At 47.1% G+C, this 25,265-nt stretch overlaps 1 protein-coding gene across 10 annotated transcripts in view; it reads right to left on the bottom strand.

Annotated features, from left to right (window-relative positions):
• Positions 1-456: 456 nt before the first annotated feature.
• Positions 457-25,265, bottom strand: part of Foxn3 (forkhead box N3) — a 375,166-nt gene continuing 350,357 nt past the window's right edge. For all 10 annotated transcript variants that reach the window (XM_041633433.1, XM_041633438.1, XM_041633435.1 and 7 more), the window contains 2 exons: positions 18,680-18,785; positions 457-7,052 (listed from right to left, as the gene is read on the bottom strand). In XM_041633433.1, the coding sequence (XP_041489367.1) occupies positions 6,506-7,052; positions 18,680-18,785 (653 nt within the window). In that variant the 3' untranslated portion in view covers positions 457-6,505. The remainder of the gene's footprint in view (positions 7,053-18,679; positions 18,786-25,265) is intronic.

Raw genomic sequence — 25,265 nt, 5'->3', positions numbered from 1 at the left:
AGATCAACAGCATCCACATTAGCAAAAGGAAACAAACAAAACAAAACAAAAAGGCAGGGCAGGGCGGATGGTCATGCATATATATACTTCTAACTCCAGGCAGAAACAGAGAACTCCTAGAGCTTGCTGGCAAGTCAACCTAGTTAATGGTGACCTTCTGGTTCAGTGGTAGTTCCTGTCTCAAAAGGTAGAGTGTCTTCCAGAGGATCCAAGTTTGGTTTCCAGCACCTACATCAGGCAACTCACAACCCCGTTACTCCAGTACCCGGGGATCTGACGCTCCCTTCTGGCCTCCAAATAGCTGGCATACAAACACAGACACAATACACATTAAATAAATAAATATTGGGGATTTATCAAGGAAAACATCAACCTTTGGCCTCTACACACAGCACACACACACACACAGTCTCTTCCACGGTTCAGTGGTTACACAACACACAAGGCTCCTCTTCAATTGATGCAACTCAGTAATTTTTATTGCAACTGGAAGACAATACATCACAGAAACTTTATGGTAGGTCTGGGGAAGTGTTATTTACAATAAATGATGAAGTAGTTTGTCTTTGGCAATATGATTACACATGAAGAACGCAAAATGCTGTATGGATCCCTCCCAAGCAACACCAAGTCCCCCGAGCTCGGCTGATGGCGCCATCTCCACACCGCTGCTTTACGCAAAGGCAAGCACCACCCAACGGACATCATTTTCCTTCTCCTTTAAGATTCTCCCCTTCTGTTCATGATATTGGCAGTTTCATACAGAAATACAGAAAAAAGAAATTGGCTTATGAAGAAATTATTACTCTTATAAATTAATTTGGCCTTGTAGATCTGTTGGCCTGGAAAGGTGGGGTGACCCCAAGATTCGGCCACAACCCTCTAGGTCGTCTCGCTGTTTTGTCACTGTGGTTTTGTTTTCTGTAAAATTAAAACAAAACTCAGAAATGTTACAGAATCAGAGTATTAAGAAAATGTCCATGTAGCCATTTCCCAGGCACACACACAGATACTTTCTCCACCCCCACGTTCACCGTGACTGTGCAGGTAGTGGGGGACTGGCTGAGCCAGCTGTGGCCTTGGATGGCTTCAACACACACACTCAAGAAATGGTGAATGCATCCAAAACAGAAAGTGTGCTGTTTCCTCTAAAACAGGGGAAATAGGGGGAATCAGGTATGCCAAGATAGAAAACAATTTCTAGGTTTGACAGGATCACCATATCGAAGTCTTCTGAGAATCCAATATGGAGCATTGATTATTTGCAAAAAGGTGGAGAAGGCATGTTCTCCGCTTTTGCAAATGAGACACAGCGGAGAAACACTGCTGTAGAGATCTCAAATAAAGAGTCTTGATTTCAATACTAACAAGATAGGAAGGGTATTTGTGAGCATCCCACAGCAAATCAGAAATGAGCATTCCTCAGCAGTCTGACTCCAGAAGCTCCACAGCACGGGGCAGCACCATAGACATATCCATTTCGGCCAGGAAAAGGTGATCGCTTTTAAAATGGTGTTTTCCTTCTTTAATTTTTTTTTTTTGGTCAGTGAAGCTAGCACTTGTTTGCTGAAGGGTGGAAGAGTGAGCAAGTCACACCCATTATTCATGATAAAGCAACCGAGTGGACAAGTCTGTGCTTAATTCAAGAACAGCCAGCAGGGGAGAAGACGCTGGGAGTTAGCCACCATGGCTGGTGCGCTCTCAAACAAAGAAGGGTTAACAGATGAATTCACAAAGGTGGGCGGGTCTATACAGAACACTGAATGCCGTGTGTAACTCCTCATGACATCCCAAGAAACAGGAACACCACACAATGTATATACTTTGATTTACACATTCCATTACAAAGGAAAAAAAAATAAAAGAAGACACCATTACAATTCTGTAACTGTTAACTGCAATAGAAACCGAAGTCTAGTCTGACAGGTAACTAAAAAGGGTTTATCACGTAGGTTATATAGCAAAAGTGTTGATGTATATTATATATAGTAGTATAAATAATAAAAAAGTATTATTTAAATTAGATCACAGTGCTGCATCATGTGCCTAACAGTGTTTGATATAGTACTGGTGGGCTGGGACCTACAACACGAAGGACTGAACTGTCAACACTGGCAAGTCACAATCAAGAGGGGACATATGCTCCAATGTTTTCTTTTGGTGGCAAAAAATAATACTAAAAATAAAAAACCTTCTCAACCCAAAAGAAAAGGATTTCTTCATAGAAACAAAGAAATCAGTTGCAACATCTGGGCAGCTGTGATCCACCAGAAAGAAATGAGTCCCAACGTGAATAAGGTTTGAGAGGGGAAGAGGAATCACCCTGAATTTAGTCTAAGCCTATACATGGGAAAACGTCCCATGCGGGTCACTTGTCCCTAACTCTGGCATCATGCCATTGCCACCCCACCCCTCCCCAAGAGGCTGGAGGTCCCAGAGTGGCACCACTGAAACCCAAATTGGTGACTTGGGGTGCTGAGCATGGGCCTGCTGTGTTAAACTCTTAGGCTGGGCACCAAAGCCATTCTCTCTTGCCTGGGCACCACTGAATGCAATACTCCTTCTAGAATGTTCCGTGATAGGAACCGCTATGAAGAGAAAGCGCGAGGCATGCTGAATGACTCTACAGGAAAAACCCATTCTTAGGAAAGGGTGTCAACCCATTCTTCCTTGAAGACCCAGGCAAAGAGAGGGACCTGCTTCAGGTGTCCTGACCACGGTTTCCTTACACCGTTCAGCTTTAGTTTCAGAAAGCCAGCTTTACCAAAAGAACTCTTGAGAAATATCCTGACTGGAGAGGGGGAGGGAAGTGGGCGCTTGTGATAAACCAGAAAGAAAATCTACGATGCAAACCCTTTCCACAAAGTCCTAGAGAAAGAAGAAAGACAACCAAGAGGGGATAAAAAGGTTGGTGCGTATTTCACCTAAGGAAAGAAAGCCACTGTCTCTCCTCTTAAATGTGTCTGAGGGCCAACAGCCAGTGGTTGTAATGCCATGGTGCTGATGTGGTCACTGTTGTTTCCAAAGCATCTGTAAATATTGCTATAGTTCCCCGTTTCCCCCTCCCCCCTGCCCCATGTGAGTACATGAGACCCTGGAATGACACATGAACCACAAAGAAAAAACACCACACCCCTTGAACGATGCTCAGGCGATCTGTCAGACTAATGGATACACAGGCTAGTGTGAAAGCTAAAAGAACACCTGACGTTTGGGAACAAAGTCCAAGACTAAAGTGAATTACACTTAAGCAAAATATTCTTTCACAAATAAGCTTGTGCTTAAATTCTCTACTGCTCTTGGGGGAGGGGAAAGAGAGGGTGCCTCCTGCCCCTTGGCTTGTTAAGGACACGGACAGCCTCAGTCGGCAGACTTCGCTACAAACGTCCACATACACATTGATAACTTTGTTTTCGCCTCAACAGTCAAAATACAGAGTTAAACACAATTGAGCCATTGTTTTGGTTATGCATAATGTGTATGCCTCCCAAAACAGAAGGAAAATAGAAAAAAGTACCCTTACTAAAGTTTCCCCAACAAGTCTTCCAGAAAATTCCAACAAAGGTGCCAAGGGAGGCTCAGGAAAATAACACTTAGAAAGCTGCCGGATGAGGTATTTATGCAAAAAGAGTGGTTCTGGGGTTCAGAACGCACTTGTATAAGATAGTTTTCTAGATCTCTGGGAGATCAGAAAAGTAAATCACACACACACTGCATCTTGTTATCTCTGAAAGAGGCCTCTGCCCCTTCGGAAAAGTGAAACGAGGGGAGACAGCCCACGTGGGGTTTTCAGCGGAAGAAGTCCCCTGCCAGAAACAGTGCCGAGCGCTTACCTTCGCCTTCAGTAGAGGTCTGGGTCTCACCGTTTTTGGGGGTGGGGAGGGGCGGTCTTTTGGACTTGGTTAGGTAACAACAGAAATCAAAGTGTGGCTCAGGTTCCAGAGCCATGGATGGCTTGTAGGGTGTCAGAGGTTTGTGGGGAGAGAGATCAGGGCACTGGGAAAACACACCTGTGCTCTCATCTAATCCGGAACCCCCTCGAGGGGCCAGGTTCAGGGACAGGTCTGAGTAAATCGCGCCCGCCCCCAAGTGGGAGCCCCCAACTCCTGTTCTCTCTGGAGCTGCCTTCAGGTTAGGTAGGGGGAGGCAGCAGAGAACCTCCTTCCTTCCAGGCGGATGCGGTTGCCATGGTACCTGGTTCCGACAGGCAGACATAACTTTAAAGGCCCACTCCTGTCCTGTTTCAAAAGTCCGAGGTCGCCTCAGTTTTCTCCCTCTCCCAAACATCTGACCCTGAGCCATGGTAGTGTTTTTACAAGTTCCCTCCGTTTGGGTGTAAGGCCATATTGTTTTAGGGATTTCTCTTTAGACCTCAAGGAAAAACAGGTTTCTTTTTTTTTTTTTTGGCAAAGGTAACTGGAGTTTCTGGCTTGTGTGACATGGTCTGGTTGTCATTCAGCTCTCACTATCTTGGTGGTCTTAGTCCCAGGGCGACTACAGCTGAAGAGGCAGCGACAGCCAGCCCCCTTCTCACTGCGAAACCTCACAGTCGCAGTGAAACACGCAGGGCTGGCCCATCCGAGCCCATAATCACTTACTTCCTCCTTCCCATGCACCCTATCTCTTACCCTCACCCAATAAGGCCCATTAGCATGTTTCCCCTTCTTCTGGCGAATTTGCATAATTATTCACTGCCTTTTTCCTAGAACCAAATCACGGTCATGATTTTTCTCAAGTAAGCATCCCATAATTCTCTTGACTCTATCATACACACTACTAAGTTTGCCCTCGAATTATTGCGTCATGTTAAACACATACAGACAAAGGGAAGGACACACTCTTCAGTAGAGAATCAGAGGGGTCGGGGCTGAGTGCGGACAAGGCAGTATAGAGCTCAACCAACCAAGCCCTACCAGAGTACGGAGATAATTTATATTGCAGAGTAAGTTCCCCAACAGTCAGAGTTTTGTCCCTGAAGAAGGTTAAACCTTAAACACCTGCTTCAAAAAACCAAAACAAAATAACAACAACAAAAAGAAAAAGGGGAAAAAAGGAAAAGAAAAAAAAAAGGAAAAAAAGAACAAAAGAACCTCTAAGCCTAAGGGCTTAAAAATTAGAGGCATAGCCTTCTCTCTATTTTCTATATTTATATGAAAATAATTCATGCTTCATGCTAAATACATTATTTACCTTACAAGAACTTTGTTATTTTTGAATAAAAAAAAAGTTTATTTTTGTGATTTTTTTTTAATTTTCTTTTTTTTTTTTCTTCAAAGGAATCCATGCATTGTGGATCAGAAATTTCTGCTGGCTACACTGGCTGAATGTGAAAACCACTGATTTTATTTTTTTATTTTTGCAAAGAATGAGTTCTGGCATTAATTGCAAACCCTTTTTGAGGGCTGTATAGGAGTTGTATTGATTACCATGTTTCTGCTTTTCGTGTCCATCAGTGCGCCTTTAACCTCTTAAAAAGACATCACAATATGAACGGCAGTTTTTGTAGCACCCCCCCCCCCCCAAAAGTTGGATCAGATTGTTTGAATGGGAAAGAATCTGTACCATTTTTCCTTAACAGCTGCTGTCATGTTTTGGGCATGATTGCTTTCACTTGGGCAGTTAAAAGGATATAGCCTGTTTTCTGCATCAGCTTTAAGTCTTGTGTGTGCATGTATGTGTGTGTGTGTGTGTGTGCAGGCGCACACAGGGCCAACCTTCAGGCTTATGGCTTTTGGAAGTCTTCTTAGTTGAACAGAGAGCAGAATTCAGTGGTTAGCAATGGCTCTAAGAATTTTCCCTGTCTCTCCCCCTTAGACACTGAGGCCGGATGTACTGAGCAGTCTGGTAGTCAGCTTGTGAGACGGTACCAGGTTCAAGCTTAAGTACAGAAGACTGGCAGCCGAGCCCTGGGCTTGCTATCTGGCCATGCCATTGGCGTTTCTGGCACATTGGTATGCCAGGGCCAGAGCACAGTGTTACCCTTAGAGGATGCTGTTCCGAGGGGGACACGGGGCTCCTCCGTCTCTGTGATTGCTCCCCAGTTTCACTCCAAACAAAATTGACTTTTTAAACCTAAGGGTTGGCCTGAGCGTGATGATTCTGCATGCGTGCCTCCTGGGTGGCGCAGGAGTGTTCCTGTGACATTAATGCTGACATCCCTGTGGGTTCAGTCACAGGTGTCTGACAGGCTGCAGGAAGCAATGGTTAATTTTGGCTTTTTTTTTTCTTTCGGTTTTTGTCTTCAGATAAAGAAAAGCTTTTGTAAAACGGCTGAGTGTCAACATGAGTTCTATGGCTTCAATCTCCTTTAAACATAAAATTCTTAAGGGTCCAAAAACAAAGGAGTGGGGGGGCAAATTAAAAAGAAAAAAAAAAAGAAAGAAAACCAAAACAAAAGAAAAAAAAAGAAAAAGAAAAAATTGCTGATATTGCCACAAATCATTAGAAATCTCCTGACCTGCTGAAACCAAATGGCCATAAGTTCAAAACAAATCAGAGACTTGTTTCAATTTTTTGTGGTTTCCTTTTGTTCTTTTTGCCCCTTGGCCGTCCGATTGGTGATGTTGTTCAAACAGGACCGGATCCCCGCCAAGTGCAGGAGGGAGCCGGCGGCCTCTTTCATCTCCTCATCGTCACTCTCGGGGGGTTTTTCTGTGCGTCTCTTTTTGAGGGGCAGTGTGTCGCTGGGGACCTTCCTGGCCTTGGCGAAGTGCTGCCGCTTCTTGTGCTGGGATGCGTACCCGCTGTCCCCCAGGGCATCCTTGGCCTCCTTCTGGCTGGGCTTCCTGTCATCCTCCTCTGTCTCGCTGTGGCTCTCATGGCTCTGGAAGCTTCCCTCACTGCCCTCCTGGCTCCCCTTGGTGGCAAACTCATAGTGGTCGTCAGCCGAGGAAGAGGAAGAGGAGATGGAGTCGCTGGCGGGAGAGGTGCTTCGAGCATTGGAGGACTTGGCACTACTGTAGTTGTGATCTTCCTTGGGATCGCCACTGACCACCGGGGAGCCACACGGCGGCTCACTCTCAGTCCGCATCCGGCAACTGGTGATGCTATTCCTGCAGATGGAAGAGGAAACACCAAATTACATCTTCTCTGGTGGAGGCTCCTGCTAGCAATCTTAGAACATGGCTAACAGGTACAACGATCTCTGCAGAAGTGCCCCCCGTCCCCACCCTGTCCTCACGCTCATCCCTTCCCACCCCAACAGACACGTTCACTTAATCCACAGCGTCTGAGTTGTCAAAGCAATACTTTGAGGTGATGGAGTAAGACACCACCAGCCGATGCTGGCTGGGCACCTCTGAAACAAAGGCATATTCTCTTCTGGAATTGCTGTATGAAGTGGCATTTGTCAGAAGGCTAAATACAACATGCGGCGAAGAGTCCTGCCTTGTGGTGACAGCTGCTCACTCAGGTGCCCTCTCTCTCACTCACTCTGCCGATGTGCACCGAGTATGTAAGAGAGGAGATCCAGGAGAGCATCTAACAAAACAGTAAGTCGGGGCTGGCTCATGGAGGAGAGGCCGTAAGTTACTGTTTCTTGAGCTCCCAACCAACAGATGCCCCACTGAGCCCATAAGCGTGTTTAACTCCATCAAGTGGACCTCAGCCTCCTTCTTCACATGGGTCAGAAGTGAGTGCCACAAAGTTCGGTCACTGACTAAAGCTACACAGATAGTGACAGAGCTGGGATTGAAACCAGCTCAGCTGCACTCGGATCAGTGTTCTCCTGCAATTCCCCTGGGCTCTCCCAGCACCCACCATGCTCCGGGTCACTTCTTGTGTATATTTATGCCACTGGCCATTCTATGTCTCCTTGTTGGGAGGTAGGGAGAGGCACCATGCCCACCTTCTGCTGCTTTCCTGATGTGCCTGGCACACAGCAGGTGCCCAGGGTGGGTGGGAGTCTGAGGGACAGATGAGCGCAGGAGGCATGGGGTACTATAGCCAAAGGGAGAAGGAACTTTAAACATCTCCCCCAAGTCCCGAGAAGGATGTGTCCTGTGCTGATACGGGACCAGTATAGACACTGCCAGAACCTTCTGGCAGAGACAGGCATATTGGTACACTTTTGGGGCGTGAGAACTGGAATATAACTGGATCTCATCCTTACTTAATGAAATTAACTTTCTCTGAGATTTCAGCATGGGTTTATACTCCATAAATTACACACTAAACTCTGCAGGGAGTGACAAGCTCCTTCAATTATTAATAACTTGGCACAAAGCGGCTCATGTTGGTGTAGGCCAGCTGCACTGAGCTGATGTCAGATGCCTCCTGCTGCAGGGGGTTGTCACTCCAGGACACCAAATGCTGAGAAGAAATTAGCCATCCTGAACTCGTTGGAAGGTGCGTTTCTAACTACCGCCTCCACCCCAGAACCCAAACCCGAAACCATTCATTCCAGTTGACATTCGATACAGCTGAAATGCCTGCAGCTTCTCAGCCTTGGCCGAGTCTGTGAATCATGATCTTCACGGTGACCACAGATTAGCATCAGCAAAAGCCACTTGATCTCACCAGGCCCCTAGGAGTTTAAACCATAGGACCAGCAAAGCCATGTGCTCTCAATCTCAAACCTGGAAGCTGTCCACTTTTCTCATCCACAGAGGGAATACAGGAAGTGAGACCTTGCAGTCGTTCAAGGCAAAAATGATCAGTGTTTGTAACTAAGAAGCCGCGGTGCAGGCCGATGCTGACGGCTGCTCTCCTTATGGCTCTCATTTTGTTCCACCCTACTTAAACACCATGGGTTATCTCAATGGTTCTCAACCTGTGGGTCGCGACTCCTTTGGGGGGGGGGGGTCACCAAAGACCATCGGAAAACACTGATATTTACATTATGAGTCATAACAGCAGCAAAATTATAGTTGTAAAGTAGCGATGAAAATAATTTTTATGGTGGGGGGGAACTATATTAAGGGGTCACAGCATTACAAAGGTTGAGAACCATTGAGTTACCTGGTACCCAAGGGTTCTCTAAGGAATGAACAGTTCTAAACCTACTGGTTGTCATTTGGAAGAGTTGCCTGCGCTAGGCACTGACCTGAGGATTCTGACCTCTTGCCAAGTATGAAAAGCAGACAGGATTAACATAAGGATCATCTAAGCAGGGGACTGGAGGCAGTGCAATGCCTCTCTACCTCTCTACCAAAGAAACCACAAGCAGAGAGATAGGGCTGAGAGAGAGAGGCTTGCTCTAAACATCTCCTGGTCAAAGCTTTTGACCAGGTAGCAAGGGAGACACATTTAGAAGCAGCTTCCCTGACTACAATACAGACAATGTCAGATACGGCGCGGCGATGCATTTTACAGGCATTCTGAGTTCACTAGGGAATATAGGGAGGGCTGTACAAACTAGACAGCCTGTGTTTAATACCCAGAACCAAAGCTGTCCTTTGAGCCCTGAATGGGCGTCACACACAGCAACATTCACAAAAATAACATACAACACAAGGGGACAGACATGTACCCACCCATCCAACCTATCATTTTAAAACTAACTTGAAATGTGAGCAATGGGGGAATCAGGAAATCGGGGTTTCCCTGGAACAAATACCTACCCCAGGACTGGGGCAAGAGCCCAAACTGATGGAGGAGGAAAGAGAAGCAGAGATGGGAAACTGGTTTGTCACCTTCATGGATTTTATGGTCGCTCCAAGGGAGTCACAATAGACTCAAGCCCACCATTCCCATAGGCACCCAGAAGTCTGAAAAAGCAAATCTTTGGAATAATGCACTTCAAATCCAACCACAGAGAATCCCAACTCATTAGCGTGCACAGAACCTAGGTTCATAATTTTAAAGCCATTAAGCACAAGGGAAATACACTATTATAAGTTAGAGACAGCAGAGAAAAAGCTACAGAGCCCAAACTGCAAAGACTGCGCATGCTGAGACCACAGAGTAGGAGATTAGTATTTAAAACAAACAAAGACGAGGCACAGGAGGTCAACAGCCCTGGAACCCTGGCACTCAGGGGGCGAGGCCTGGGCTATACATAAGACCCTCTCTTACGGACTGGAAAACAAATTATACAACATGCAGCAGAATATGGCTAAGGGGTGGGAATGCAGGTGAGAGGGCTGGACTGATCATCAAACTGGACAGCATTGGTGCTGAGGAGACAGGAGTCTCGAGAGCTTGTTCAGCGCTTATACAGAAGCTGGGAGCTATGAAGTCTGTCTATAATCCCAGTGCTGGGGGGCAGAGCAGAAATGGGAGGAAACCCCAGCTTCCTAAACAGTCTAGCCCAACCCATGTGCTTCAGGCTTCAAAATACCCGTGTGTGGTGCACCTGCCCACAATTCCAGCACTTGTGTGTAGACAGAGAGGTCAGGGCTCAAGGTCATCTTTACCTACCTACATAGAGAGCTCAAGGTCAACCTTTGCTAGGAGACTGTTTCAAACAAACACAAGAAAATTTCACATAAACTGAGCCGGACTTTTAGAGGGGTAAGAAAGCACAAGATGTCACAACCAAATTAATGGCTGAAAATTTTCTAGATTGGCTGAAAGGTACCCAGTTTTAGACTAAAAAAGCCAATACATGCTTATCATGATAAACAATGCAATCCACGCTTACCTATCACTATCAAATAAAAAGGTAAGCCAAGAAACAAGCAATACAGGTCACAAAAAAAAACCCCAAAGAAATTAACCAACCAACCAACCAACCAACCAACAATCTAATTACTTAACCAAAATCACAAGGACAGCTAGGCACAAACAACACAACCTAACCAATCAGTCAAAACCACAAAAGATCACAGCACTGTATCGTGGCAGTCCCAGCTCCTCAGAGGACAAGGCAGGAAGATTGCTGGCTATATCAGGACGACAGAACTGGGCAAAGGTGAGATACAAAAGTAGAAGGAAAATGCCAACGGGTAGGGAGAAGCATCAACTGACTGACCACAGCCAGTGAGGGCAGCAGGAGCAGACAACACTCTCAAGATGAAAGAGAGAACACCGGTCAGATGACGCCTTCAGACTAGAAACAGACACAAGGTCAAGGCGCTATCCACAAACTATAGAAACTTCCTAAGAACATTATTTGGGAAGCACAAATGTGATCTAAAAGGGAAGGCCTGGTACACAGGAAGAAATGACTAGCAAAGGAGGCACAAGCAAATGGTGACTGAACTGCAGAATTATGATCGATGGCTTAAGAACAAAGAGAAGAAAAACAGAGGCCAAGCACTGGACTTTTTAATTCCCCATTTGGGAGGTGGCAAGAACTGAAGCGAAAATATTCGAAAGGCTTGGTATTGATCACAAGGTTAAAGATATCAGTCAAACATTTTAGGAGGTTCATGTCAAAAGTTTTAGGGCTCACAATGAAAGAGGAACGTGACGCTTAACTTGGGAGGCAATGGAATGAGAAGAGGGAGAAGTCAACATAAATAATGCTCAGAAGGGTCTGGAAGCCGGGGATAAAGTATGAGTTTGTGCAAAATTAGACGGATATGAATCCAAAGATGCTAATAAAAATGGGAAAAACCCCTTCAACCAGAAAGGTACACGTTAGTGCTAGGGATTGAAAAAGGTATGCTGTTTATACACCGTGAGCCTAAAGCAAAAAAAAAAAAAAAAAAAAAAAAACAAAGAAAGGTCAAGATCACGGAAGTGCTGTGTCAGCTGCAGAAGCCAGCCAGGATGAAAGACAGGTTTCAAGGCAAATGCTACGACTACAAAAGCAGTCCTAACCCACAAATGTTCGGTTCGCCAGGGAGATCAAACTGCTCTCAACAGGAATTCTTCCAAAAAGAAGATGGCTCCAAAATACATCTCCTACAGCTAGAGTGTTTCAAGAAGGAAGAGCCAGACCCAGGGTGTGATGGGTTTAACATGTCATTCCCAGTGTCAATCAGACTTCTCACACATCACACACACATACACACACACACACACACCATACACACACAGATACAAAAATAATGAAAATGGAAAATACTTTTTTAAGTACATGTGGAACACTTTAAAAAAATTGATTGTATTAAACTATCTATTATCTACCTACACTTGGCTATATATACTGGGGCATCCAGACTAGGCTTAAATATCTCAAATGCCGAAGAAGTCTCACGTTACTGTGCATCTAAATTCACGGTGAATGCTTGAAGTGGAGACTGAACATTAAGAAACTCCTACTCCTTTTTTTTGTTTTGAAAGTCACAGATGCCCTTCTAAGAATATGTACTGGTCAAAGAAGAAGCAATAATGAGAAAAAAAGTCAGGAAGGATGCAATAAGGCTGGAATTATTGCATTATGCAATTATGTGGTTGGAAGGAAATTAAAACATTAAACTTTGTAGGAAAAGGATTTTAAAAAGGTATGCATCTATACGAAGACAAACAGCAGGGAAGAACAGAAGGTAAATAGCAAAAGCCAATGAAGGGGTCAGACAAAAGGCTCAGCTGCTAAGGGCTACTCCTAAGGAAGAACCAAGTTCCATCCCAGACCCCTCACAATGGCTCACAACCACCTGTAACTTCAGCTCCAGAGGATCAGATGCCCTCTTCTGAGATCTGGGCAACCACACTCACGTGGTCCACATAGAGACAGATACAGTCAATGAAAAGAGGACAAATCAAATGAAACAGTGCTTTGCAAGAAGAAAATGACAAGTTTAACCAAGCAAAAAGAGAAGACACAAATGAAATAGAAACAGAATGTAGCTATAAAAGATACCTTAAAAGATCGTAAATACTGAGAATACTTTATACCAAGATATAAGAACACTTAGGTGAAACAGATTCCCAATCACCCAGTTAGGTCAACAGGAAACACCAAGCCTGCTGACCCTACAATCACTACACAGATTAAACTACCCATCCTGAAAGGGTGATGCCAGCACCACTGTCCTGCAAGTGAGCTCCCTCAACTACCAGGCAATAAAGACATTCGATTTCATATAGGAAGGGATGTGAGAGTGGCTAATCAGAGTGAATACTCTATTACATTTACAAGGCTAACATAACCTTGACACCACAACTAGATGAGGACCGCATTAGAAGGGCAGGCTGCATAAACTAAATGGCCAAATCCGTATCTAAAATATCAGTTCACCAACTCCAGCAATAAAAGCACAATGTGTCAGGTGTGATAAGTAGAGAAATGAACGTGTTGTTCAGAACTAGCAAATTTATTATGCAGCTCATCACAGTAAAGAAAAATTTAGAGAAAACTTCACTGAGTTTCAAGTGATAGAATCTTTTAAAAATGAAATTTGATGATCAGTAATGATAAATACAGGAAAGTAGGACTGGGTGGAATTTTGTAATTATGATAACATATACTTGATTTTGTTTTCTTTTTTTAAAGAAGTCTCACTATGTAAAGCAGGCTGTCCCAGAACTCACAGAAAGCCACCTGCCTCTGCCCACAGAGTGCTGGGGTTAAAGGTGTGCGCCACCATGCCCAACTCTTCCTAAAAATAATTAATGTCAAGGGCTGGTGAGATGACTGTAAAAGGTCCAGACGCCTTTTGAGTGGGATAATCACACAGTGTGGCATTATCCATCAATATAAACAACACAGTTATAGGTATAGGAAGCAAACAGACCTCACTGAAGAAGATGCATTGCTCCAGCTAGCAAAAACACATTCAAAAGTGTATAAAATTGAACAATACGTTGTTTATGTTACCAATACCCTTTGAATGTAAAAGGAGGGGATCGTGGTTACCTAGCAGAGGACAAAGCAGTCTAAGCTGGGTGGTGGGTTCACAAACACTGTATCATCAAAAGTCTAATAACTGCCAAATGTTTCATATATTCTTGTATATGAATAAAAAAACTGCATAAAGTTTATTTCTTTTGAAAAATAGCTCCCAGAATGGAGAATGAAGAAGGAGGGGCTGCAGAGATATCTCAGTGGTTAAGAGTAATAGCTGTTTTTCCTGCAGACCCAGGTCCAATTTCAGCACCAACATGGATGGCTGGCAACCATTTCTAATTCTAGTTCCAGGGGATCTGACGCCCTCTTCTGGCTGCTGCAGGCACTGCATACATGTGGTGTACAGACATCCAATCAGACAGAACACTTATACACAAGACATAAAAACTAAAAGAGAGAGAGACAGACAGACAGACGGACGAAGGATTTAAGGAAAGGCAGGCAAAGAACCACTAACCAGAGAACTACGTTTCACCAGGTTTCAAATTCTCTCGAAGAGGGTCAGAACTGAGTTCATAGTTCTTCCCTACAGTCTTCGTAGAATCCAGTCTAATTCTACCTGAACATCATCTATGAAATAAAGTTCAAGACCCCTTTTAGCCCTGGAGTCCTATTGGTGTGGAGGCAAGGAGAAAGAGCACAGGGGTGAGGGGAGCCCCTTCCTGGGGTTGACAGCTCCGGTAGCTCTGTCTTAGAGTGCTATCCAAGGGAACCACAATAGAAAACAAGATTCTCCTGCACGAGGCTCAAGGTCCTGAAGGGTCCCACAGTCAGGGGCCTACCCAGAACCTGCAGGAGCTGAGGATGTTCAGACACAGGAAGGGACAAGGAGCCAAAGCCAGGACTTTCTAAAGCATTTGGCCAAGGAGTGGAGAAATGAGGAGAGCTCCACAGAGCGGATCCACTTTCACCGGTCCAGGCAGGGCAGAAGCAAAGACTCTTGCAGGGATGTGAGGCCCGGGAGGGATTTGGATGGTCTTTCTGATGGAGTTCTTTGGGTCCTTTCTCCACCTCACCCTTTACTATTGTCTCCTGTCCTCCTGCCTCAAAGCATAAAAAATTTAATACTACATTCTGAAGCCACCTTTGAAGGCCACAGTGTTAGAGACAAAAGACAACAGCTGCTTCACCTTAAAGAACCCAACACAACGTGGGAAGAGATGGGTGGCACATTTCCCTCTACTTCTGTCTCTAGGACACACCCCCATCAATGCTGCACTCTCAGGGGGGCTTCTCTAGGTGACCAGGAGCAAAGCAAGGACAAGGAGGTTTCTCCTAATGGTCTGGCCGCACGAACTGGTGCTGTGAGCCGCAGTAATGTGTTGTCAACTGTTCTGTGGGAAATGTTTGCAAGTGAGGTTCTTAGAGACCCAAACGAAACCAAGCAGCTGCACACAGTGATTATGGGGCTCTCCCTCGCAGTTTTGGCACATGTCGAGGGCTGGACTTACAGCGGGGGCCTTACCCTAAGTTTGCCCTGCAGGAAAGGTGGCGGTGGTTCAGCCTAATCCCAAGGTTCAAGGCCCGGGAAAGTATGGGGAAGGCACAAAGTGCAAGTGCCCAAGCCCTCCACGTCATATGTAACTATCTGCACGGAGTATCCTTAGTATGTGCAGGAATCACAGCCGTGCTAAGTCTACTAATCCATGGGTTTCTGTGTGCATGCCCACGTGCCATGGTCAGAACCACTGATCCGCAGAGCAAGGATCCAGGGGACTATCTCCTGAGCATAGTTTCTGGGCACTAGTCCTCTAACAAGGACCCACCTCTGAGCCATTCTCTTGATCCTCAGTGAAAAGGGATCTTTTCTGTTGGAGCGGACATATGGGGAATCAAAACCAGCCCTGAGGGGCCAGTGAGATGGCTTAGCTGGGAAAGGCACACACTACTAAACCTGACAAACTGAGCTCAGTCACGTGGTGGGGAAGAAAACTGACTCCTGCATGGTTCTCTGACCTTTAAGCACCCCATCCCCAGATATGTAACACAAAACACACACACACACACACACACACACACACACACACACACACACACACACGTCCTGGGAATCGAGAGATGCTTAAGGGGCTAGGAGCACTGGCCGTTCTGTCAGAGGACCACAGCTCAGTTCCTAGTACCAATAAGGTGGGTCACAGCTGTTTTTAAATCCAGTTCCAGGAGGCGACACCCTCTTCAGCTTCCAGTGGGCAACACACGCTGCTAAAACACACACACACATAAAGTAAAAACTAAAAAATTCTTTAAAAAAGAAAAAAGAACCTCGGAGTTAAAATTAAGATGTTTCAGATCCTAGACTTGTAACCTCCCTACCCGGGAGGCAGCACACAGCACCACTAGGAGAGATGAACTCTGGCCCACCCTCTCCCTCTTCTCCCAGGTCTGTGATCACGTGTTCCATCTGATGGAATCTCTTCCTCACGTTAGAGTCATATTAGGCATTGAACCTAGGGCCTCATGCCTTCAGGCAGGCACGCTTCCACTAACACACATTTCCAGATCCATCCATTCAATGGAACCTTCAGAGGCTTCCCCCTGGGAATGCAGGAGCAGAAGCAAGCAACACGCACTTAGCCACGGGCAACAGTCGTAAGGACGATGCATCCTGAGCACTCCACGCCCCAGCAAATTTAAAGATAAGCGGGTTTCCGATGTCGAAGGATGGGCCAATCTTGGAGGTTATTGAGTAGAAAGTCAACACGGTCGAGTCAATTACACTATTGACAGATGCTCTTACAAGGAGATTTCGCATCATAATTATATGCAAAGGAACCCAGCAAATACAAGCTGTATAATGATCGGCTAATAAAAGTAACACTTCATCCATGTCAATAACAGTTTCAGACTCAAGACAAACAAACATGGCCTTTGCCACTCAGTAGAGAGGGAAAAGAGATCCCCGAAAGACAAATATTTTCACTTAAGTTGGGAGGTGATTAGAAGAACACAGGAAACCTGTCACACAGAGGAGAGGCGGGCACCAGCCTGCACTGCTGATCAGTGACTCTCCCGGGCAAACCCTGGCACACCCGCAGGACCCGCAGGCACACACCGTCCTGTGGACTGGCAGGCAGCATTCAGGGTTCTATTCTTCCCTGGACTGTTTCTCTCTCAAGTGCGGTTGAATTCAGGTTTGAGGGGCAGGTGGCCAAACTTAAAATGTGTGATGAATAAATAGAGTGAGCAGAACAGGATTTCCCTCCCAGTCACATCTTCCTGGGTCTCAGGCAATGCAGAATCTGCAAATGCCTTCACAGCTGGGGGCTCACTCTTCTGAGTCGCCCTATAACTAGGGCAGACAACACAAGCAAATGTCCCCAGACTCACAGAGCACCCCTCCAAACAAACAAATAAGTAGAAACCTCTTTTGGAAAACAGAGGTTGGGCAGATAGAGGACAGTATTTGGAAAATACTGCTAATGCAAGCCCCTCCATGCGTGTGTGTGTGTAACGATAAAATGATAACCAGTCAGCTTCCTGCTCCAGTGCCATGCTTCTCCACCATAGTGGACCGACTGTTGACTCTAGAACTCTTAACAGAATGAAATCTTTCTTCCCTGAGTTACCTTAGGTCACGGTATGTTACAACAACAGGAAAGGAAGTAATACAGGTGCACCCATGACCCCAATGTGTGTGTGTGTGTGTGTGTGTGTGTGTGTGTGGCAGGGGTAGGGGAGAAGGCGTGCAGCCGAACTGCAGATCTTTAGCAAGCAAGCAGCTTGCTCTGCCCTGTGTAGACCCTGACTGGTCGGCTGAAAAAGACCTAATCCCACCCTGGGAAAGCAAGCCACCTAGAAAAGAAAAGGGGACCCAGAGGAACACTAACAAGCACGGCCACATACCAAAAAGGCCACAGTGCAAGCTCCCTTTTAGAAAGGTGTTCTGTGGGAATCCTATGCACACTGAGGGAGTCTACAGAAGACAGACACCGCAAGGGAAAGACGCACAAGTCACGGGCGGTCAGTGCTAGCTGTCAACCTGACAGAATCCAGAAGACCCGGTAGACAGGCCTCTAGCACGCCTATATGGACCATCTAGATGAGCAGAGTGGGAAAGACCTGTCCACAGTGGGCAGAGGGCGCTGGGCTGTGTGGACGGAGAAAGTGAGGTGAACACGAGCTTGCATTCCTCCCTCCCGGCATTCCTGACCGTTAAGTGACCTGTTGCTCTGAGATCCTGCTCTTTGACTGACAACACCCCCCCGAACCACCAGCCTTTCCCCTTTTACACAATTTGTCAGAGTATTTTATTATGGCAATAGGGGAAAACCATCACTGAACATATTTGCTTCAAGAAAGGCAGGGTGGGGGGTGCCAGGGTGATGTGGAGAGAGGTGTGGAAAGTTTCAGGTAGCCCAAGAGTCACATTTTAGGGAACTAGTAAGGCAGTGACTGATAGATGGATAAGAGAAATAGGAGCCTGTCACGCTGTGTGTGAGGACCCTAAGTCAGAGGTGGACCCTACGCGGGGGCTGGTGATGATGATGAGGAGGAGGAGGAGGGGGAAGAGAAGGGGGGAGGAGGAGGAAGAGGAGGAGGAGGAGGAGGAGGGAAAGAAACTACTCCAAAAAGAGCCCGTGTAGTCTCTTCTGGCATGAGTCTCAGTAACAGGGAAATGATACCCTTGCTACCCATAGACCCCTTACCAAATCACATTTCACACGCACCCCTCCATGGAGACATGGAGCTTCACAGATGAGGGAACTGAGGCAGGTTCAGACGGATGAGACAGCATCCAAGGGTCATAGTCAACTGCTCACCCTTGCCTTCTGGCCTCTTTTGCCTGGTACTTTAAGAAAAGCCTAGCTTATATCCCACCTCACTGGGAAGGAGCTGAGATAACCTGAGAGCGCATGGAGATGATGGCATCTGGACTGGGAATGCGTCTTCCTCCTTTGATGCTGTGGACATTCAAGCTGGCCCTCTCCACCTCCTGACAACTCCGCCCCCCCCACCCGGAATTGAGGGATGTTTTCCCCACTCAGCAGGCTCTTCCCTTACCTTATGGCTGCAGTCATCCCAATGGGAGTGATCGGCAGTGGGCGGACGCCAGGAAACAGCCCTCGGCTCAGAACCCTCGCTCCGTTTTGTATCACTCCCGGAGAGACTAGGAAAGAAAAAGAAAGAGACATCACAGGTGAATTCAACTGGGAAGGAGTTAGCAATTTTGAGAGAGAGAAAAGGTGGGGGAACAGAACATGTGTGTGTGTGTGCGCGCATGCACACACACACACACACACACACACACAAGTACAGAGAATAAGACAGAAAGATGATGTGCAAACAAAGTCATCAATAGTTTACAAATTATTGATGCTTTTGTTAAAAAAGAATCAATCAAACATTAGTTTAAAAGGGGGGGGGGCTTTGGGTTGGGAAAGAAGACCCAGTGGTTAAGAGTCCTTGCACTGTGAGCAAGGAGACAGCAGTATGAATTCCTAACAACCAGCAGGAGCTGGGCATGCCCTGGAGAGCTGAGAACTCGCTGGGAGTCAGCCTAACCCAAACTGATCAGGCAAGAGACCCCTTCTCAAGGCAGTAAGGTGGGCAGCAACAGACAAAGATACCCAATGGCCTGCTCTGGCTTCTGTAAGAGGGTGCACAGGCGCACCTGCCCAAATATTCACCTGTGCAACACACACACACACACACACACACACACACACACACACACACACACACACGCGTGTGCCCCAAAACAGAACAAAACGAAATTTCCTGCACCCATTAGTAAAATCTCTCATCTTTGGTCTTCTCCTAAGAACATTTAATATCACAGAGATGAAGGGGACTGCAGATGGCACAACAATCCCATCACCTCATATCGCTCATGTTTGCTAAGGTCAAAGGTTGAGAATATCTGTGCATTTGTCCTTCATCCAAAACAAGCAAAAAACAGATAAACAAAATGCAGCTAAAAATCACAGTGAAATCCTTCCCTGAGGGGCTTGGCCCCTCTACATTCCATGCTCCCACAGAGGTGAGGCTGCCTGGAGGGGTGGGCTAGCCTCAAGTCCTTGCTTCTGCACTGTCACAGACTGGCTTCAGGGGTCCAGGCTCCCCTCCCCAGCGTCCTCAAGGATGTACCTACAGGGAGTCCTGTATATGTGACTTTATCCACCTCCTGAACAGTAGCTTCAGCTGGCACAAGGTAAGCCTCTAGCTCCTGCTGCATCTGCAGGCATCACCTACATGTCTACGGGGCCAGGTGAGCTCTGCAAACGGAGTGGGCAGGCTCCTTCTTTAGTTCTCGTGAGATACCATGGAGATCCCCGAATGTTTATTCTGCTCTCGAAAGAATACTCTAGACCTCTTCTGCTCCCTGAAACCCTGGCACAGTCCCATATTAAAAAGATGTGGATAAATAGTGCCCTTTCAAACAAGCAACAATGAAATACTAGAAAATTATACACTTGAAAATGAAAAGCAGTCTAGATGTCAAAATTAAAAACCCATGTTATTTGCAAATAATAAATACTTTTATGAAACAAATTACTAATGCATACGTGTTTCATAATTTTTAGGTTTCTAAGAAATTTTTTTTTCAGGACCAAGAATGTTGTTCAGTTGGCAGAATGCTTGCCTACCATACACAAAGTCCCAGGCTTGGTCCCCAGTATCCTAAAAACCAGCGATGGTGATGTCCACCTGTGATCCCAGCACACAGGAGGTGCAGGTAGGCAGGAGGATCAGAGCCGGTACAGTCATCCTCAGCTACATGATTGGGGGGAGGGGGATCTGAAAGTCCTTGATGTATGGTAAATATGAAATAATCTTTTAAAAGTATTTGTATGATTACATGTGCGCGCACGATGAGCATGGTAATGTCTGTATAATGACACGTGTGGAGGTCGGAGGGCAAGTCTGTGGGGTCTGTTCTCTCCTTCCACTTTTGTGTGGGGTCAAATTCAGGTAGCCAGGCTGGCACAGCAAACACCTTTACTGGCTGAGCTGAGCCGTCCTGCCTGCCTGAAGGCAGACTACTTTTACAGACTGTCCATTTCTTGGGCACTCTGTAATTCTTGCTAATGACCTTTGACACTTCTCTTCTAGTCTGAGGTCCTTGTGAGAAGGTCTTAACAAAAGGCAGGATGCAGGATAAGATTGCTGCTCTTGCCTAAGTCAGTGTTACAGCACATCACGTATATCCCGTGTTCAGAATGCCCTTGGTCACGTGAGGAGGCACAGCCAGACCAGAAACTCCACCCATTCCCAATTAGCAGCCTGACTTCAGAGGATGGACGAGGTTGTCTGAGGCAGGAAGATAACCAAGTACCTTACGAGCACGGGAACTATTCCAGTTCACAGCTAATTACTCTATGAGGAAGCAGGGTCTGAAAAATTTACCATGTGATTTGTATTTCCCCGATGTCAAGACTTTGAGTGTGAGATGGAGCTGACTCTCGATATTCCAATCACTGGAACGAAGTGTGGAATCCAGAAAACAGACTTACCCTGAATATTGTCAACTGAGGAGTCAAGACAATAGTGTCAGAAAGCAGCGTATTATAGCGCACACACCCCTCCCGGACAAAACAAACCTTGACCCTTACCTTATACTGCATGTGAAGATTAATCATAAACAAATCTACCTTTACAAGGGGAAGGCACAGGATGAGGAGAACTCAGATTTCAGCTCGCTGCAGCAGTCTAGAGTATATGGGCTTTTGCTAGCTATCAAGAGAGTGCAAAGAGGTTTTCAAGGACTTCTGAGGGTACACCCTAGGTCACGTAGCCACGGGGTGAGTGTGTCACTGAAGATCTCAGTGAGAACAGTAAACAGATCTGATACAATGGACCATGTCGGAAAAGAGTTAAATACGGAAAATCTGTACCATGATTCTAATCCTTGTCAGTAAAGATTACATATGTGCAACTAGTTAGCATCTCCCTGTGTATTAGGAAAACTATAGTTAAATGGGAGAGAGAGAATTGGAGGGTATGAAGACACGCGAGGGTAAGTACTAGTGGAGATGCTCCCTACCCACTGAGCAGGGCAGGGGCTGAGCGGCGCTTGGACCATGGCCTCAGATAACACTGGTTATCCCACTATAGTTCTGTGGCATAAAAATCTTACAGGGTTGTTCTGAGAATTAAATAAGGTAAGCTATGAAAACCGTCCAGCCTCGTGACTGGCGCTCTATGCTTATTAATATCATCTCTGTCATCAGTATCCTTTGGCCATTCCATATCGCCTCTGAAGAAAACTCTGATGATTATCTCTAAGGCATAAGAAGACTCAATGGGGGAAATTCAATTCTTTTCAGTCTACTCTGCCTTTGGTAGCTAACTCTAACCTCACATTCACCCACTCAAACATCTTCCCAATCCATGAACTGTATTCATTTCAAAGCAACCTGGCAGCGGTACCAGGTGTGTGCACCTGAGCCAGCGAGACTGCTGGGGAGCGTAGGCTGGCTTATCCTCTGAACCCAGAGCTCCTCCTCAAATGAGCTGCTGGGTGGTGCCTACAGCTCCTGCCAGCCTCCGGGTCCTCATCGGCAGCAGCAGCACACGCCATGCTGAGATGGTGAATGCAGATGAGCTTGCTCAAGGCTGCCAAAAGCCCAGCTGTGACACTTCACTGTGCCGCCATCTCTTCTCCTCTCTGTCCCCAAAGTGTCAGGAAAGTGGTTTCTGGAAACTGTGTCGAGCCGATATACAACGGCTCTGTGCAAAAGGCATTGGGATCCATCATTCACTCCCTTTCCACGGGACACCAGGCAGGAATGTGAGTCCATTCTCCAGCCCCTGGTCGGAAATAAGCCCCTCTTCTCTTTCCCTTTCCTCCCTCTGTCTCCTGAAAAACATCCACACACAGCCTCACCTCATGCCCTGAGGTGTAGTTAGCAGCAGCTCAGTCAGGGACTTAAGAAAATTCACATTGGAAGTCAACTTCTAACTCCATGCTCACTCCCATGAGAAGAGTCCAAGCCTTCAGCACCATCTTTTCTTGGAGACCAGGTACATACCCTTTCTCCCAGCAGCCTGGGAGAAGAGACTGGCGGCTGGGCTGGATGCCATAGGCTTCAGTACCAGACTCCCCAGCACTTACTGGTCAACTATGTTCTCTTAGGCCATGGACTGTCTCTAAGCCTCCTGAAATTAGCGAGACTGTAACATGCACACCAAAACAGGGACAATCAACAGCATGATGCTAGGGCCTCGAGTGACAGTGTAACCTGAGGAGGTGTCTCTGCGTGCATGAGGTGAGTGTACGCAAGTGTGCAGAGTCTTGCGATGACCCGAGGTTGACACTGGGTGCTTTCCTCTGTCAGTAGCCGGAGCCATGTCTGCAGCACAAATTCTAATTGGTCCTAGTAATAAAAACCCAGACTGAGATATGAGGGGGTGAAAGCTGAAAGACCAGAGAAGCAGAGCTGCCAGCCACTGGTTCTCACCTCTAGGAAATCCTCTGACTGAATGCAAGGGCGAGAGCTCCTGACTCAATGGGCTGAGGTCCCGACTCCTCCCGCCTCCTGCCTCTCCTCTCTCCTCCCAGCCACATCCCTTCCTTTCTCCACCTCCCGAGTGCTGGGATTAAAGGTGTGAGCCACCACTTCCTGGCCTCTATGGCTAACTAGTGACTAGCTCATCACTCTGATCTTCAGGCAAGCTTTATTTGTTATAGCACAAACAAAATATCACCACATATGTCAGCTAGATTGTTAGGGCCATTGAGCTAGGATTTGTCCCTGCCTCCCCAGCACTGGAATTACAGGTATGTATCACCCCCCCCCCCCCCCCCCCCCCCCGCCACACACACACACTTCTGGGACTCGGGTCCTGTTTGTACAGGAAGCGCTTTTCTGACGGAGCCACTTCCCAGGGTCTAATGCTCATTTTCGCTTTGAAAAGTCCGAGGCACAGAACAAACTATGCTGCACACTGCGCTCTCCCTCAGCCCGTCACCAGCTCCCCCTTGGTGCGCACCTCCCTGAGTCTAAAATTAACCTCAGAGGGGAGCTCGCGGCTCTGCCATTGGAGGGCAGCCCTGGCTAACACCATCAGAGGCCATAAGCCGAGCAGCAGGCCATTCCTGTCATCATCATGCCTACCCCCTTCCCCGCACCGCTTCCACCTGCTCGCTTGGAAGCAGACTGGGCAAGGGCTGCCATGGCAGGACACAGCCTGTTTCCTGTGGGCTTTCTTCGGTGGAGCCTGACACGGTCGACATATACCCCAGTTCCAGGCAGCATCCCCTTCCCTCTGGGTCCATTCTGCCGTTTTGTTTATGATCCGGAGTTCCATCTCTGGGAACAGTCCAGCCAAGGATTATATAAAGCCTCTGGAGAGGGGTAGTGGTGACCTGGTTTCTCCACGGGGGTTAAAGATCACTCACAAGGATTGTCAAGGGAGCTACTAGGCAGGCGATTCAGGAGACGACACTGAAATGAGTCCACGCTGCCGCTCTTCAGGGGGGAGACCGGAGAAGGTAGACAGATTGGAGTCTCAGAAGTCAGGACGATGAGCAGACAGCCACACTCTCTGCTGGCTGTTTTGGAAGTGGCATTCTGAGCACGCGACACAACGGCCCTGCTTGCAGAACGAACCCCACACACTTTGGGTGATGCCACGGGGACAAACTTAGAACCCCAGGCTTTTATCAGCCGTACTCCACGGCCTCATTCACACCAGAGTAGACAATTGAAACAAGAGGTGGTGGGTCCTCAGAGACACCAGCCCAACCATTTCAGGGTGCACAGGGCTCCTGGGTTCTCACTAGTGTCTCAGGAAGGGTCTTTTCTATACCTCACTTGGCTTCAGAGCCTGGGTGGCGGCCAGTGTGCCAGCCCTGGAGATGCCAAACAAGGAAGAGATCTAAGGGGCTGCCACCTGGTGCTGAGGTGCAGTGGCTACAAAGAGGGATGACAAAGTCGGGGGAGGGCCTTTCTAGTAACCAAGCCAGCCTGTAATTGCCCAGAGTGAACAGTGCCAGGAGATGAAGTGGGTAGCTTGCCACTCAGAGGGGCAGCCCAGGGGTGAAGCAGGAAGCTATAAATAGTAAGGCACGAGGAGCCTGGATAAACAGAGCCTGGCCACAGCAACCGGCCCCAGGGGAGGGGAGAGGCAGGGAACATATGGAGCTCTCAGAAGCCATGCTGGCCAACTCCTGAGCATGCTGGGACACACAACTGCATGCACCACTGTGCATGCTGCCCTCTCTCCACCGTGGAGGCTGGTTGTTGCCTTTCTGCATTGACTGAGGATCCATACCCAGACCTGGGGCAACACAAGCAGGGCAGACAACAGCAGCTTCAGCATCCTGTCTCTGCAAGGCTTCTCCCTTGAGGAGGCAAGGCACTGCCTCCAATCAATCTCCAGGCAAGAAACAAGGAAAGGAAAGATGCAGCTGGAGCGGGAAGAAGAAGCTGGCGGGAACAGCGGCAGACAGACGGACAGACTTCTCTCTGATCGTGTCTGTTAGGAGATGGGGGATTTTGCACAATCCCTAAGTACGACATTGCTCCGGTCTTCAGGGGCTCTGTAGCCTTCCCATCGATCGTGCTGCATTTGACCTCCAGACTAAGCCTGGAGGTCAGATGGGGAAGGAGACCGTGAAGCCAGCGTCTCAACCTCTCCTTGT

The sequence above is a fragment of the Microtus oregoni genome, unplaced genomic scaffold (genome assembly GCF_018167655.1).
Source record: "Microtus oregoni isolate MIOR12 unplaced genomic scaffold, Mior012 000043F_ref0000047, whole genome shotgun sequence".
Classification (NCBI taxonomy): Eukaryota; Metazoa; Chordata; class Mammalia; order Rodentia; family Cricetidae; genus Microtus; species Microtus oregoni.
This window is presented reverse-complemented; position numbering and strand designations above follow the sequence as displayed.